At 50.1% G+C, this 17,035-nt stretch overlaps 1 protein-coding gene and 1 long non-coding RNA gene across 3 annotated transcripts in view; one reads left to right on the top strand and one right to left on the bottom strand.

Annotated features, from left to right (window-relative positions):
* Nucleotides 1-7,059: 7,059 nt before the first annotated feature.
* Nucleotides 7,060-10,186, bottom strand: LOC131483104 (uncharacterized). The gene is made up of 3 exons (XR_009247516.1): nt 10,156-10,186; nt 8,004-8,088; nt 7,060-7,371 (listed from the first exon to the last, which is right to left on the bottom strand). It is a non-coding gene; the product is annotated as an uncharacterized LOC131483104 (long non-coding RNA).
* A 261-nt stretch (nt 10,187-10,447) lies between these two features.
* TRIO (trio Rho guanine nucleotide exchange factor) overlaps nt 10,448-17,035 on the top strand; it is a 288,966-nt gene continuing 282,378 nt past the window's right edge. For both annotated transcript variants that reach the window (XM_058680114.1, XM_058680113.1), the window contains exon 1: nt 10,448-11,073. In XM_058680114.1, coding sequence (XP_058536097.1) covers nt 10,917-11,073 — 157 coding nt within the window. In that variant the 5' untranslated portion in view covers nt 10,448-10,916. The remainder of the gene's footprint in view (nt 11,074-17,035) is intronic.

Raw genomic sequence — 17,035 nt, 5'->3', positions numbered from 1 at the left:
GAATGGCAGTTGGAGCTGCTAAAACTTCCTCAGCACCTACTAGTGTGGGAAACCTCCTTAAAACATTCTGTCACATAACTGGAGAAAAGTAATTAAAGAAAAAGTTCGAAAATGTCTTGTGGGAAGCAAGAACTTGACTAACATTCCTGCTTGAAAATAAATGATGAAAAGCAAATTTTACAGTTCATGATTTCAACAAACATTCATTGAGTATTTGCTAAACTTGCAAAGAATTGTGCTAGATACACTGGGGGTGATAAGAAAGCAAACAGGCTACTTCAAATTCTCAAGGAGCGAATGGAAAACACAGTTTTGGCATGTCTCATTAGGCTGTAAGGAAAAGAGACTCTGGATAGAGTAATAAGAAAAGTTAACAAGAGGTTTGCTCAGACCATCAAGTTCAAAGGCCTTGTGATCAACAAAGGTTTGGTGGAAAACTATGGCATGCTCCTTAGCTGTACTGCACCTGTCCTATCTACGTAAGTGGGGGAGGTCCTGCATTATGTGGCTCATGGCGTGTCAGACAGATTCTACACCACATGCACATAAAGGCCTTGGAACCATGAGGGTGCCTAGGACACCACCAGACAAGCTTTTTGTAGCAGTCTCTGAAATATGGATTTTAGATAAAGGCTCCAGACCTGTTACAATAGCCTAGTAGTTAAATCCTCACCTTGGATCCATGAGTATCCCTTACAGGCACCGATTTGTATCCCAGCTGCTCCCCTTCCCATCCAGCTCCTTGCTTGTGGCCTGGGAAAGCAATGGAGGATCACTCAAAGTCTTGGGTCCCTGTACCTGCTTGACTCCTGCCTCCTGGCTTTGGATTGGCTCAACTCTGGCCATTGTGGCCACTTGGAGAGTGAATCAGCAGAAGGCAGACCTTTCTCTGTTTATCTCCTTCTCTCTGTATATCTGCCTTTCCAACAAAAAATGAAATAAATCTTAAAAAATAAATAAATAGAGGCTCCAAGAGATGCTTAGGCTTGGAACATTGACAAGCTGGATCTTTCGTGAATACGCTGGAAGTCATCATGACGGCCAGCGAGCACATGCACAATCCACTCTGTCCTTCTAGAAGCTCACTGGGCTTGGGATCAATGGTTAGGGAAGACCAGAAGAATGGAGAGGATCAGAGGAATGGTCTTGCACGCAGAATCAGACGTTCTTTATTTTACCCCATGTGATTTCCCCTCAGATTTTCCTGGTCCCAGGCACCTGCAGAGACAAGTGACATCACCTGATCCTCAATATTGAGCTTTCGTTGGCTTGGTTAACCCATCACTGCAGTCACTGCAGCATCCCAAGTTTTTCAAAGCATCCATCTCCCCCAGTTACTCAGAGGGCTTCCAAGGAATCTCGCAGATGCTCATTCGCTCACACCAAGCTTGACAAGCCCTGCCTCTCCAGTGTACCTCATACATTGCCATGATCCCCCGTAGCTCCATCCCCTGCACACCCAGTTCATGCCCTCAGGAGGACAAACCCATCCTGTGGGCTACAGAAGACCAAGGACAGATAATCACCTTCCATTGGCACTAAGAGTTCTCATATCTGTATATTGAGTTCTAATGTGTGATGAATTTCTTGTGTTCTTAGAGATTAGTAGCTAAGTTGAAATTTGAACCTGACTTTCATTCCAGGGTCCTACTTTGTAATGTTATATAGCATTGCAAGATTTTGGCGAAAATGTAAAGAACTGGATCCCTGCAAAGCAAGGTAGGTCCATGACCTGAAGGACAATCGGGAAGGAGAGGAGCTCTGTGGAGGGTGTCTTCACCCTTGTTACAACTGCTCTCCATGTGCTCCGTCTGTCTGTCTCCTCATCATCTATCCATTCATCCCTCGTCATCTCCAGAAAGAAACTCAAGGAAATTTAAAATAAACAGAGAAGTAAGAAATTTAAAAATAAAGATAAAAGAGGGAAGTAGATTATTGTAAACTGATGCAAATATGCACATAAATTAATTCTGAGCATCTTGACTTCCAAAATATAAAAAGAAACACGGAGAGTTGCATAGTTTGCATCAGCTCATAAAAGGAGCACAGCCATCTGTCAGCAGAGATACACACTCCTCCTACCATAGTCTGAAACAGCTACGCATGGGTCTTTATTTAATAAAGGGAAATTAAATAACATAAGGCCAACATCTTCCAATGCAGATGAACCCAATAAAGGCAGTTTGCGTATTGTACAATTCCATGGTCATACAATTTGGAGAGCCTCTGTCCAGGGTAGTTTCTAGAGTTCTGGGTTGAGAAGGTCTAGTACTGTGTAATCTTCTGCCCCCTTGGAGTTCATAGTCTTGCCTTTACCTTAGTATTAGCATTCATATTCATGTGCCCTGTCTCAGAAAACAAAAGCAGGGGGGATGACAATTAAGTCATGTCAGAGAGAGTGAAAGAGCAGAAAAGAAAGGCAACCAGGGACCTAGGAAGATGGCAGGAAAGTGGAGATGGATGCAAAGGACGAGCATGACATTTTTTTTAAATGCACCTATTTGAGAGACATGAATACACAGAGAGAAAAAGAGAGAGGGGGTCTGGTGGGGGGAGGCGAAGAGAGAGAGAGAATAATCCCCTAAGTGCTCAGAATGGCTGGGCATGGGACAAGGCCAAATCTGGATTGAGCTAGCAATTCAGTCCTGGTCTTCCATGACTGACCATCATTGCCTCCTAAGGTCTGCATTAGTGGAGCTGGAATCAGAAATCGAGCCCAGGTACTCCAATATGGGATGTGGGCAGCCCAATCAGCATCTTAACCGCTAGGCCAAACCCTTGCCTTAGAGGTCCAGTTTCTCTTTATTCCACAGGGATAGTTTTCATTTACATAACTTATTTTATAAGATTGTATATTCCTTGTACTGTGAGTCTTGGCCTTTGGTCAAAAGCAACAAGAATGACCATGGAACTCTTGTGGCAACAACCCACTGCAGGAGGGGTTTCTCCCTTCTCTGAGATCTTCTGGCATCTATTGTGCCATTCACTTGCTTGAACATACACGGTTTTGTAATCGCAATTGCCTTGTCAAGTGACTGGGCCTTATCGTTTCAATTCTCCCTTGACCACTTAACAGTTCCACGCATGGCGTCTCACTCAAAGAGGTGCTGAGTGTCTGTTGACTGGCTTGTTGATTCCAAACCCTGAAGTATTCCATAATCACACTGGATGTTCTCCTTTGGCCCAGTAGATTGCTCTCCACCTTCCTCTTCCTGCTGCGTCCTTAGGAGTGTGACCAAGTGTGGATTCAGCCACAGGCTGCTTTGCTGTCTGGCTCCTCATTGTGTGCCACTATTGAGAGGCAACAAAGAGGTCTGGGTATGCATTGTCCTGGGTTTTTCCCTTGCAAGCTGTGTGACATCAGGACTAAACAACTACATTAAGAAATTCTGAGTCATTCCAGTCCAGCTTTTTGCTAATGGTTAGCCTGGGAGATGGCAGGTGATGTCTCAAGTGCTTGGTGTCTGCCAGCTACATGGGAGACCCAGATGGAGTTCTAGGTGCCTAACTTCAGCATGTTCCAGTTCTTGCTGTTGTGTATATGAGGAGTGAACCAGTGAATGGAAGAGACGTTCTTTATCTTTCAGTCTTTCAAGTAAAAACATAAATCCTCCCTGTGCAGGCACTGGGATCCCACATGGGCACCCATTCATGTCCCATTCACCTCCCATCCAGCTCCCTGCTTGTGGCCTGGGAAAGCAGTGGAGAACAGTCCAAAGCCTTGGGACCCTGTGCCTGCGTGGGAGACCCAAAGCAAGCTCCTGGCCCCTGGCTTTGGATTGGTTCAGCACCGGCCATTGTGGCCTTTTATGGAGTGAATCAAAGGGTAGAAGGTTTGTCTCTCTGGCTGTCCTCGTCCTTCACACTCTGAGAATCTGCCTTTCCAATAAGAATATATAAACCTGAAAAGAAACTTTTTTCATGAATAGGTAGCAGTTGGTATTTATATATATGCCTATAAATGCCTAATGTCGCCTGTAGACTGTGGGGAAGCACCATATAATCACGTTCTTCACTGTTTCTACTGCAAAATACAATGATTCAACTCAAGTGGGATAAAAGACACTACTTTATGAAATATGAAGTCAGTTTTTGCCACTCAATGAGTCACACAAAATTATTGACTCTCTGATTTCATTGTAAAACTACTCAAAATCTTCGCAAGCAGCAATTCACAACCACAACCTCATTTTTATTAGAAAGCACAAAGTGTTTGCAAGTTGCTCAGGATGCTTCACACAATGAGGTCCACACTCCTCTCTACCTGTGTCTTCTGCATCCGCTCAGCAATGGTCTTCAGCCAGCAGAGTTCTTTGTCTTCTGCCATAGGGCCTTGGCATTTGCTGTTGCTGCCCCCTTAAAGGCCCTTCCTCTTGATAAACTCATTTCATTTACTGATCTTTGCTCAAATGTCACATCTAATGTTGCCCTCTTTCTCTCTCTCTTTCCTGTCTTATTCTTTTCTGTTGCAGTTATTATCATTTGACCACAACACATTATACTTGTTTGTTATCTGTTAATTGCCAAGTCAAGGACTTGGGCTTGCTTTGTTCCCTCCTGCAACTCTAGTACTTATGGAGTGTCTGCCACATAGTAGGAGCTCAATGCATGTTTATTCCATGAATAAGTCATGACGTGTAGGATAGCCCTGAGCAGGATGTGCTATGTTCACATAACTTCCTGCACGTAGCAGGAAGAGTTAAGATTCAGTGAGTAGCCAACAACCCTTCAATAGCCAGTCCTCACCACTCTTGCAAATGGACCAGGGCAGACATTTCTTGGATTCTGCACTGGACAGAAGCAGTGGGGCCAGCGCTGCACAGAAGCAGCATAGGTGCTATTTGTATGGGTGCCTTCTGTTGAGCTCTCCCTTCTCTCCTGCATTATTCTGAGCTCGGCTAATCCACTAATCTTCTCTGCGTGGTATTAAGTGGCAAAGGTTTAAAGTGTTAGGATTTTCAGGAGCTTTTATCCATTAAAGAGAAATCTTGAAGACTGAGAGTTGGTTAGGATCATAAGGAGTGAATGTCATCAGGCAGAATTTTAGAGGCTATATATGTTGGGCTGGGGGTTCCACTTGAAATTTTTTAAATTGCTGGCCAGGAACAGAAACTCAAGAATTCTTAAGAAACAGGCCTAGGTTATTGATCTGTCTGAAGCGAAAGTAAGCTATCAGTCTTGTCACTTCTCCTACACAGCCCTCTCATTTATGTACTAACAACACAGCCTTGCAGTTCCAGATTTGGGCTAATTTCAAAACCAAATTTACCTCTCACTTGGTTTCATTCCATCACTTTCACCCCTGCCTGGTGTTGGTTGGGTTTCTCTGCTACCAAATCAGAATCTTCATCAACTCCAACCTCAAAGGCAGGCAGGCAGGCAGGCAAACACCACACACACACACACACACACACACACACACACACACACACACACCTGTGATTCCTATCCACCCCAAATATTTCCAAATTTCATGCCCTCCTCCCTCACCTTCCTGCCTCCTGCCGTTATTTCCCACGTTCCTCCCATCTATCCCTCATCCACCTCCCACCTGCCCTCTCTGCTCCATGTGTGTGCTCAGAGCTACTTCAGCGGCTGGGGAAACACTCCCGTGGAGAGGCTGGGCAGCCTCTTCTGGGGTAGACATTGGCTGCAGCAGTTAGAATGGTGCTGATGTTTGCTTCTCCATTCCAGCTTCCTGATAACGTGCACTCTGGGAGGCAGCAGGTGATGGCGTATGCCCCGAGGCCCCTGCCACACACATAGGAAACCTTGATTGAGCTCCCAGCTCTTTGGTTTTTTCCTGGCACCAAAGAGGCTGTTAGGAGCATTTAGGGAGTGAACTAGTAGGGAGAATCTCTCTCTCTCTCTCTCTCTCTCTCTCTCTCTCTCTCTCTCTCTCTCTCTCTCCTCTCCCTCTCTCTCTCTCCATGCCTCTCAAATAGATGAAAGAGTAAATAAACTTTAGAAGTGGCTCTTGGCCAATCAGCCCTGAGGACCTCCTATCTGAATAGAATTTAGAATGGGGGCAAGTAGGGCTCTGACTTGGACCTTGTGGTTTAGGCATCACCTCAAATCAAGGAATTCCAGTGTTATGGCCTGTGCTGAAGCAGACGCCCTGACTTCCAGGGTGAGCTCTTCCACATTCTCCCTAATGTGGTCCAGGCTCAATCAAGGGGCTCAACACATTCCAAGTCAGACCTCCCCCCATTGCCACACAATGCATGGCATAAAGACTCAGTCTTTGTCCCCCTACTCAGTTTTTGATATTTATCCTCTTGGTAAACTAGACAAATCTGGATGCTTCAGGTGTTTTTAATGTGCTTGAACTCAGTTTAGAGCCAGGTCTCCAAACGGCTCCATACCTCAAGTTCTCATCTGAACATTTTCGTATTATGTCCTCATTTACATTTGTTTACTCTGACATGCTGGAATTCTCCTCATTTCTCTGGATGCTTTTCCTTTATCTTAAGCACCCATCAAACACTATCTGTAAGATGTATATGTAATTTCTCCCCTAGAATGACAGTTTGACTCAGGTGCATGACCAGATAAACGCATTTGCTTCTGTATTGGTTTCCTAGGGCAGCGCAACTCCATGTACTAGAAATGGGTGGCTTATACAGGAAAGAGAAACTTTGTGACTGAGGCTGGCAAGCTGGGAACAAGGCAGCTGCAGGGTCATCTCCCTGTGAAATCTGGGGAAATCCTTTGCTTCCTCTTTTCTTCCAGCTGCGATCTTTGGTGTCCTTTGACTTACAGATGCAAGGCTGCAATCTGCCCTCTGCACCTGACATTTCCTTAAGTGTATCTCTGGCCTTACATCGCTGCCTTCTTATAAATATACTGATCATGATGTGCTTAACCAATGACACCTGCAATGACACTTTATAAAAAATAATTTTAGGATTCTAGAGGTTAGGATGTCAATATTTTGCTTTTTCTATTTTATAGGGTTAGAGGTCACACTTCAAGCTATAGCAATCATTCAATGAGGTAAGATGTTATTTTTTTATTACGCTTATTACAGATATATGTAGAGAAGAAAATAATTCATGTGCATGTCTAAGAAAAAGCCAGAAACTTCAAAGACAGCATCATCTTTTAATGTCTGCTTGGAAATCCCCTTGCCTCCCCTCAGGGGCATAACTTTCGCTTTCGTCAGTAGTAAAGGAAGACATTGATGAAGAACAGTGACCGGCACACCAGGAGACAGCAGGGCTGGCTGTACATGCTGAACACTCAACCGAGGGTCTGAACTCGGTCTTCTGAGTCTGCAGGTGGGTTCTCCTTCAGCACCCGTGCTGTGTGTTTTGTTCTCAGGTTCTCTCTCACAGTTGGGCAGTGCCCCATTCAACTACAGCATCCTGTCTGTGTTCCAGAGAGGACAGGAGAAAGGACAAAAGGCATGTCATATTGTTGGCCCCCTTTCCTGTAAGCCCTGCCCAGCTCTTTCTGCTTTTGTCTCATTGGTCAGCACCCACTCACAAAGCCAGCAGGGCTGGGAGACTCAGCTTTATATCTGAGCATGGGCTCTGCTCAGAAAAAAAAAAAAAAAAAAAAGAAAAGAAAAGAAAAGAAAGGCTACTGAAGGGACAACTTTCAGAGTCTGCCATAGCTGGCTTCCCAAGTCTTGCTGCACACCTGTGGGCTTGCTGAGGTTCAAGGCACATTGGAGGTGAGCCCACACCCAAGTATTCATCAGAAAGGCTCTCCCCATGTTGTAGGGATGACACTGAACATAGGGGGTGTGAAGAGCATGACACAGTACACGAAGACATGACAACCGCCTGGACGGCAGAGAGCACTCGGAGTTACGCAGGAGCTCCATGAAAGGGCACGGAATTCAAGCCCCGTTTTGAGGGTTGGCTAGGATCAACAGCAGCTGGCATGAAACCTTCTTTAGATCCCTCTACACATGCTGAGAGGACAGAAGGGGAAAAAACTTGTGTGCAGTTTCTTTCTCTTTCTGCAATCAGGGTGAGCCTGAATGCATACCCCACCCTCAGACCCAAGTCATCCACACAACTTCCTTGGAGTGGACTGTATCAGAAGGTTGGGGAACAGGTGAAGATCTAGGTCTTGACCCTAGAGAGATTTTTTTTTAAGATTTATTTTTTATTGGAAAGTCAGATTTACAGAGAGGAGAGACAAAGACAGAAAGATCTTCCATCTGCTGGTTCATTCTCCAGGTGGCCACAATGGCCAGAGCTGATCTGATCTGAAGCCAGGAGTTGGGAGCTTCTTCCAGGTCTGTCAGTGTTCATGTAGGAGGCCAGCTTTGCGACAATGCCACACTTCTTTTTTTCTTTTTTAAAGAGATGTTGCAAACCTATTATATTTTGATTTTTATTTATTTTTGTTAAAGATTTTATTAGAAATTCAGATTTATTATAAAGTCAAATATGCAGAGAAGAAGAGAGACAGAGAGGAAGATCTTCTACCCGATGATCCACTCCCCAAGCAGCCACAATGGCTAGAGCTATACTGACTCGAAGCCAGGAATCAGGAGCCTCTTCCCGATCTCCCACGCGGGCACAGGGTCCCAAGGCTTTGGGCCGTCTTCAACTGCTTTCCCAGGCCACAAGCAGGGAGCTGGATGGGAAACAGGGCCACCAGGATTAGAACCAGCGCCCGCATGAGATCCTGGCATTTGCAAGGCGAGGACTTTAACCACTACGCTACTGCAGGGGCCCCATTACATTTTTTTAAAAGTATCTTTTAGAATAGATAGCCATTACAAAAACTTCATGAAGATAGCAGAGAGCTGCTCTAGGCCCTCTTCACAGCACCCCTAGCATCAGCATCTTTTCTCAGCTGGGAATATTTCTCACAATTAAAGTCTGCTACTCAGTTTTTCTTAACTTTTACCTTAATGCACTCTTTGCTTCCAGAAACATGCCAAGAAAATACTTTAACATTAGTTGCCATGGCTTTCAAGGCTCCATTTGGCTAGGACAGTTTCTCCTTACTTCTGATGACCTGGTCAGTTTGAGAGAGTACTGCTCAGGAAACTTTTTGATGTCTTTGTCATGACTGGACTGGAGTTTGGGAGTGGTAGGCGGCTGGCCTGTGATCACATTACCAACATGACGCACTGCCTCTGATGTTTCTGGCTTGTCACCTTCTCCACTGCCAAGTTCCTCTCCCCACCTCCTCCTTTTCCAGGAGTTGCTATTTTTTCTTTTCTTTCTTTTTTTTTTTTTTTATGTCAGTATGGTGCTGTCTTTATATTCTTGTTCAAGCTGTTACACTTTTGGTTTTAGGGTGCTATTTCCATGGGTTCCTGTATGCCTTTGGCACATCCTTATCATTCTTGTTATTTATTTATTTATAGGATTCATTTCATTTGAAAGGCAGAGTTACAGAGCAAGAGGGAGAGACTGCATGCTGGTGCCTCCAGCGCCACAAGGCACGTTTCTGACTGTTGATTTAAAAAACTGGACGGGGATGGGGGCTCTTAGGGGGAACCGGGAGGCACTTCTTTATCTTCTGGAACCAGAGGACGCTTTAAGCTCCTGTTACATATTTCCCCCAACAAACCGGGTTCCTTTCATTTAAAACGTGCCGTTTCTTCCAGCGTCCCGGCCGGCAGAGCTCGGAGATGCTGCATCTGTCCCGCCCTGTGTCTGACACACACGCCCGGACATCTTTGTGGCATCCACCTGCAAGGAGGTTAAGCCAGGCAGGACTTGCGGAGATGTCTTCACCGGCTCGTCCCCCTAGTACCACGTGGCTGCCTCTAGCCTCCGCCCCCTGCTGCTCTGTAACCTGCCACTCAACAGTGACAGACGTGCCGGCGGACCCCCACCTCCCTCTCAAGCCCGTGTATTGAAATTGCTCACTTCCAATCTACACGTGTGGCACACAGTCTCATCGTGCCCGGTTTCTTATTACACCTGTAGTTTCTCTGCTTTTGATCTCTACTCTCTGACCCCATCCCTCCCTTGGCCCGTCGCCAGGGCTGCCCGTCCGTCAAGCGCTGCCCCGACCTGGGTCTTCCTTTAGGGTCGGTTTCCCTCTCGCCCCTAGCCCCCGTCCGTTCCCGTCACACCCTCGGCAGCTGGGAGCCCGAGGTCAGACGGGCGATTGCGCGAAAGGCGTCAGATTTCCCGGCTGAGGACCCGGGAGCCGCTTCTACGCCCTCCTGGTTACCTCAGCGACTATGATGGAGCCCCCTCTACGGGCCACTGCCCGCGCTGCGCCACAGCGGGACGCCTCGGCCCTGACCGGGTCACCCGCGCGCTACGCCGGCACGGCTTCAGCGTTCGCACCCGTCTGGGGTCCCCACGTCGGCCCGGCGGGTCCCAGCTCTCCGGCCGGCCTCCAGGCCCCGGGCGGCCCGACTGAGGGGAGCGCCCGGCCGCCTCCCGCGCCCCGCCCGCCGCCGGCCCCGCCCCCTCGCCGAACCCACGCTCGGCCCCTGACGAGGCTCGCCGGAAATTCCCGAAGCCCCTCTTTTTTTTTTTTTTTCCTTCCTCTGCTTTCCCTGCTCTCCCTTTTCCTTTCACCCGGGTTCCCTCAGCCGTGATTTCCCCCCTCCCCCTCCTTCCTTCCCCATTTGAAATCAAGATGGAGGCTCGCGGCTGCCGCCGGCGCCCGTGATCCCGAAGCTCCCGCCGGCCCCCGGCCCCAGCCTCGCCGCTGCGTGTCCGGCGCGGCGCGCGTACTGCCCGCGCTCCGGCCGGCGCCGCCGAGGCCGTGGCGATCTCCCCGCGGCTCCCGGGCGGAGTCCTCGTCTATGTGGGCGCGCTCCTCGGGCCGAGCCGCCGCCGCCGCCGCCCGCCGCCGCCCCGGGGCTGTGCGTCCGCGCGCCGGGTGCGGGCAGCTGGGCGCTCGGCGCCGCCAGGCCCGGCGCGGAGCGGGCGGCACGCGGCGCTAGGGACGCGGGGCCTGAGGCGGGCGCGGCCGCAGCCATGAGCGGCAGCAGCGGCGGCGCCGCCGCCCCCGCCGCGTCCTCCGGCCCCGTGGCCGCGGCCGGCGCGGGGGGCTCGGGCTGCGGGGGCGGCGCCGGCGAAGGGGCAGAGGAGGCGGCCAAGGACCTGGCCGACATCGCGGCCTTCTTCCGATCCGGTGAGTGCCTGCCCTGGCGGCGCTGCCCGGCGCGGTGGGGGGCCCCGCGCGCTCCCGCCCGGCCGCTGCTCCCTCGCGCCGCGATTCCGGAAAGACTCGCCCGGAGTCCCCGCTGCCCACGTCGCCCGGCTCGCGGGGCTCAGCCCGGGCGCTGCTGCCTCGCTTTTCTCGCTCCCGCCCCGAGTCCCGGGTTAAACCCGCGGTGTTCCAGCGGCCGCGGCTTCACGAGCTGGGGCGCCGGCTCTTTGTCTCCTTTACCGGAGGGCTGGGGAGACGGCGGCGTGGGCATCGTGGGCGGAGGCCCGTGGCCCGGGTTCCAGCACACGGGGACACGGTCGTTCCGGATCCGGGAATCCAGTGCTCCTCTGTGCGCGTCTCGGTCCTTGAGCGCGTCCTCGCCGACCTCAGTCTACACCTCTGTGAAATGGGGCAGCCACGGCACCCCACCACGCAGGGAGGAGGGGTGGGGACAGTGGCCTAGCGGGAGCGTGATGGCCTGGACGCTGGGTGAACCATTGTCTCGGGGGGGCAGCTCGGCTTGCGGAGCCCTGCGTGGGTGGCCCTGGGGGCGGTCAGGGCGAGAAGGGATGGTGGTGGCCGGGACGAGCCCCGCGATCCGCCGTGGGTGTGCGGCGCGGGGGGCGTGACAGGGCGTCCCCGGGACCCCGGCGGCGGCGCCGCCTCCTGGCCGCCCGCCGATCCCGCGCCTTCACTGCCAGCGCGGTTCGTGCGGGCGAACGGCGGCAGGCTGCGGGCTGCCGGCCACGCTGTCCGCCAGCGGCCCGGGGAGGATGCAGAGCCGGCGCTGGAGAGCCGGGGAGGGCACGCCAGGTGGGTGCTGGGCGGCGTGGCTGCTGGAGTCCCGGGATCCGGCCGAACGGCTGGGCTGGGTGCCCCAACGGGCACCCATTGCTTTTCTTTCTGAAGCAGCGCCTGGTATTCCGGGTGGCGGGGGAGACAGTGGCAGGGGAGGGCGGGGTCGGAGGCAGAAGTTGGCTCAGCGCTGGCTTCCCCGTCTTTTTCGGGTCTGCCAGGCGGGGTGCTTTTTGAGTGTGACGTGCTTGACTCCGCAGTGTCATCTTGGGGTTAATAGACTCCTCGGTGCTGCCTCTCCTGCGAGGTCTCCGCAGAAAGCAGGGGTTTAGAAAAACGTGAGTTCCTTGGAACGAAAGCCCTTTTTTTGGCGTTTACGCGACCAGCTGGGTAAGGCAGCCCCATCTTACCTCTTTTTTGTTTGTTTGTTTGTTTGTTTGTTTTATTAATTATTATGCATTATGTGACAGTTTCATAGGCTCTGGGAATCCCCCCACCCCTCCCCACGCCCCTCCCCATCTTACCTCTTAATAGCAGAACTGGGATGTGTTCCCTTCATGCCCTGAAGCTAAAGTCTAGCCTGTCTCCTTTCTCTCTCTACCACCTGTCACAGAATAATAGATTCTGTGCAGAATTGAGCTCCTCTCTGTCAGAAAGGCCGCTGTGCCCCGGAGACGGAATTCTCGGCGCTTGTGAGACCGATTTTCTTACAGCTCTATTATGCATGGGGAGGAAACTGCTTCCTTTTTCGCTAAGTGCCCCAAAGGGTATGAGGCTGAACTGGACATGCACAGAAAACTTGCCCCCTGTGCGTGTGGCTCCTGGGAGCAGTAGTGGGGTGGGGATGGGGGAGGTGTTAGCATTTGCCTTTGCTTTTCTTTGGGCCTGACCAGCGCTGGTTGATGTTCAGTTGGAAGCAGGACCAGCTGATTATGCCCTCTGGCTTGCTCCCTTCGTGGTGTCTTGACAAACTTGTCCTTCCGTTTGCCTTGGACCCAGGAGTGGGACAGGTTTCTGGTAGTTTCTGCTTGCATTGGTCCCTTGCAGGGAGTAGGCTGGGTGGGCTTTGCAAAGTGTTTCTCCTGGGGTGGGTTTGGGGCACAGAGGATTAACCTGCTGCTTGGGATGCCTGCAACCTGTATCTTTCTTATGCCCCGCACTTGCTGACCTGGCTGCTTGCTAATGGGCCTGGGAAGACAGTGCTGATGGCCCCAGGACTTGGCTTTCTGCCGCCAGCACCAGAGATCCAGGTGGTGTTCCTGGACCAGCTGCTGGAGGGCATTCGTGGAGTGAACCAGTGGATGGAAGATTTCCATCTCTATCACTGTGCTTTTCAGATTCATCTTAAAAATAAAAAAATTAATTAAAAGCTTTGCCTGCTCTGAATTGCTGCCCTAGATCTTGCCTCTAGTATATAGGCCAGTGGGGTATAGCAGAGGGTGGCGAGGGGTTTTCCTCTTGCGGGGGTGTGGGTGCGGAGGGAGCTGGGCAGTCACGACAGACCATGCAGTAGAACCCTGGGCGGGAACTTGATTGAGTGCAGTGGAGAATCAGCCAGATCTGCCTTGAAGTCTCTTTCCTCACATGCAGAAAGGTGGAAAATAGTTCCCTTTGATCAGGATGTGAACATTGTTCCAGAGTGTTTTGAGCTAGGGTGACATAGACAAAAGGCTTTGTTGGTGGTGGTGGTTTTCTTTTTTTCCTCGGCTGTGACACAGAGTGTGCCAAGCTGTTCTGTTTTCCTAATATTCCTTCTCATGGCTTTTGCAGTAAACTGTATCTTCATAGCTACAGATTGAAAACTGGTACCCATGGCTGGATGAAAGGTGGAGGAAAAAGTTGGCTTCTTAGAACTCTTTAGCGATGAGAGCAGTTCAGAAGTAGAGGAAGCTGCTGTGGGATTTCTCCAGTACGGGGACTGTTGGAGGAGAAGCCCTGCCACCTTCCCAGCTTTGGAGTTGGGTGCTGGGACCTGGCACCTGCTCTGGAGGGGGTCAGGGGATGGCTCTGGAAATGTGTCTTTCTCTGCATTTGGTGCTCCGTGGTTGTCTTTCTCTCGTCTCTGCGAGTCCGCCTTGCTCAAGGTCTCGCCCTGTGTGCTGTTGACTTGTTCCCCAGCGCCCCTCCCTAACCTGGCACAGAAACTCCCTGCTGGTTTTGACGACCCTGATCACTCATTTACAGAGCCAGAGCATGGCAGGCAGGCGGGCTGGTTTGTGTTCCAGTGGCTGGAGTTGAGATACATAAGATTGTGTGTCAAAGGGCGGCTTAGAGGTTTTTCTCCAAGTGTTAGTGAATTGTGGACTTCACTTTTCTCCTTTGCACAGAGCTCAGCCTGGAAAAGGAGAGGGTAGATTCCTAAATTTCAAAGTCAAGGGAAGAAAAAAAAAAAGAAGACCTCAGAAATGAGCTGGTCCAGTTTTCTCAGGTTTACAGATGAGGATCCCGATTTCTAGGGCGATTCCATGACTCGGCCCCCAGAGAAGAACCCAGGTAGAGGTGGGGTCAGGGTCAGAAAGATTGCCCTAGACTCCTATGCCTTTCTAGATGCCTCTCATGGCCAGGATGTAGCTTCCATTAGTTCTCAACCCCGCTGGGACCAATCACTTTTATTGCCAATCTATTTTGGGGCCCTGTTCCTGTGGCAATAAATTGTTCTTTCAGAGCTCCCTATTTAACCTTGCAAACGTGTGTTTGGGGGGAGGGGTGCTTACATAAATGCATTATTTTTAACGTGCCTGGCATGCTTTAGGTTGGCGTTAAATGAATGCGGAGGATAAAGGTTTGTGGTTGGTCCAGAGCCACGGCTTGCTGTGCTGGGTTTCTTTGGTCATTAACTCCCATTCTGGACCCCTGGCCGCTGTCCCTCTCTTTCCATCAATGCTGAGGAAGCTCTTAGAGCACAGGACCTTTGTGTGTTGATGCGGGGGATTCTTGTTGTTGGTGCTTCCCACACCACTCCTGTCCTGGGCACCTGAGTGCCCCATGCTCTCTGCCAGTGTAGGGGTCTAGCGGCTTCGGGTGTTGTGACCATCAATAATAATGACTGTGTAATGAGGTAGGTCTTGGTTAACCTTCAGAATTTTGAAAAGGGTGACTGGAGAAGATGAATGTTGGCTTCTCCTTTTTAGATGGTACAGTTAGACTCAGTTTTAGAGGAAAGCTAGATTTCTAAAAATAATCCTATCAATGACTTTCAAGAAATCAAAGAATAAGAAAGTAATAATCGCAAACTATTAATTGAAATGGGATATTGTATTTCTCTTTTGTAGTGTAAAAAATCTGAGAATCAAGTGAAGACCTGAATAAGTCTGTTAGTGGTGGGGTTCAGAATGGAACATATGGTTTAGATATGTTCTTGAAATCTGTGTTAAAAGTATATAATTAGGATTGCCTTTTTAGAGATTTTAGATGTGATAACTGGTTTACAACTGAGAATGGAAGATGCTTTTCAAACTTTATTGTCAAACTAGGTTATTGATCATGGTTTATTTACTTGACTCCTCTGAGAAAATTTCTCTCACATCCTAGGCATAATTCCAAAGCAAAGTCCATCTTCTATTCAGCAGGCATAGTGGAGCGCATGTGAGATCGCTTGTGTTGGCCAGGATGAGCTGTGCTTTACTCTAATAGCTGTGCCAATCCCTCTCCCTCCAGTTTTATAATGAATTGTGCTTTATTTCCTTAAATGCATTGTCTTGCCCATTTTTAATAGTGACACTGACAGGAGGTGGTAGCTACTGCATGATGAGGTCCGCAGTTGTGCTCTGGTGGAAGGCAGTGGTCTCCTGACCTTTCTTCCCTTATTTCCTCCATTTCTGAGTCTCTGGCCCCACAGGCTTGGTTGCTTCTGCATGGAGAGGCTGTATTCTGTGTCTTCTCACCCTGTGTAAGCTGATGAGGGCCAGGACTGGAGCAAGGCGGAAGCAGGTGTGCAGGGAGCAGCTGCGAGGCTTGTTGGTCCTGTGCCTCCCTCTGCTGCTGAGCTCTGCCGCAGGGCAGTGGAGTGAGCAGCCCTGGGAGATATCTCCGTGAGCCTTGCATTTCTGACAGCAGTGTCATTCGGCTGCCTGGGAATTCCCACTGCTGAACCTCTGAACTGGGAAAGGAGTTTACTGTCCACAGGAGCGGGACCATGTACTGAGAGGCCTTCCTGCCCCCTGCCCTGAGCCCCCTCGGTGACCAGGGCTCCTCATTTGCTCCAGGGGCCAGCCTTCGGCATTTAAAAAGGAGTAGGATTTCTGGCTGGACCTCCACTGTGGTCTTCCAGCTCATTGTGGATGTTAAGCCTTAAGGAAGACTTGCTTGTTGGTGGGAAATCTTGCTCTCACAATAAGAGCCTAGGTACTGGTTTTCACTTCTCATTCACTAGTGGAAACAGTTTCCTTACTGAATAGTTGTATTGTTACCTTAATTTCCTCTTTTCTTTTCTTCATCCATGTAAGGAAAGCCATTGAAGCTCAACTTATTAACCACTTGCTCTCCCCAGGGAAGAATTATCTGTTAAAAGGATACAAAGTGTGTGCAGAGGTAGGGGTAGAGGAGCTGCAGGAGGCAGGCAGTTCCTTAGGGTTCTGCCTTGTCAGTGAGTGTCCTGTTTGTTGGCAGGTGTGCTGTGGAAATGTCAAACCTGATTTTGGTGGTACATATGCTTGAGCTTTAGGTTTTTGTTTCAGCGAGCCACGTGTCTGCTCTTGCCCATGAAGGTGATGGGCTAGAGCAGAGCTAGTGTTTGGGAAGCATCGCCCAGTTTGAACCCTGTCTGCATTGAACACAGTTTAGCCATTACATTGATGCAGAACACTGCATGCAACTTAGCACCGAGACTGGCTTCAGGATCTGGGGCATGTCAGTTTAGCAGCTCCCTAGTGAGCAGCCCTTTTAATGGGTAGGGAAGAACTGCGCATGCTTCCCCGTTACAAGGGTTTCTGGCATGCTATCCTCCTTTAGTTCAGCAGGCAAGTGTCTGTGATGGTGGTGCTGCTAGGAGGGAAGCCCCTGCCTGTCCGTCTGCTTGTCTGCCTGGCCTTGGTGCTAAAATAATAAAGCCATGAGCAGGAAAATTGTAGTAAATCTGTGGCTACCTACTGCGTGGGTACATTTCTGTGTGATGTATGGAACTGTAAGTAATGGACCAGATCATGGCTGG

This window comes from Ochotona princeps, chromosome 23, assembly GCF_030435755.1.
Source record: "Ochotona princeps isolate mOchPri1 chromosome 23, mOchPri1.hap1, whole genome shotgun sequence".
Taxonomy (NCBI): Eukaryota; Metazoa; Chordata; class Mammalia; order Lagomorpha; family Ochotonidae; genus Ochotona; species Ochotona princeps.
Note: the sequence above shows the minus strand (reverse complement) of the source record. Positions and strands in the feature narration are given on the sequence as shown.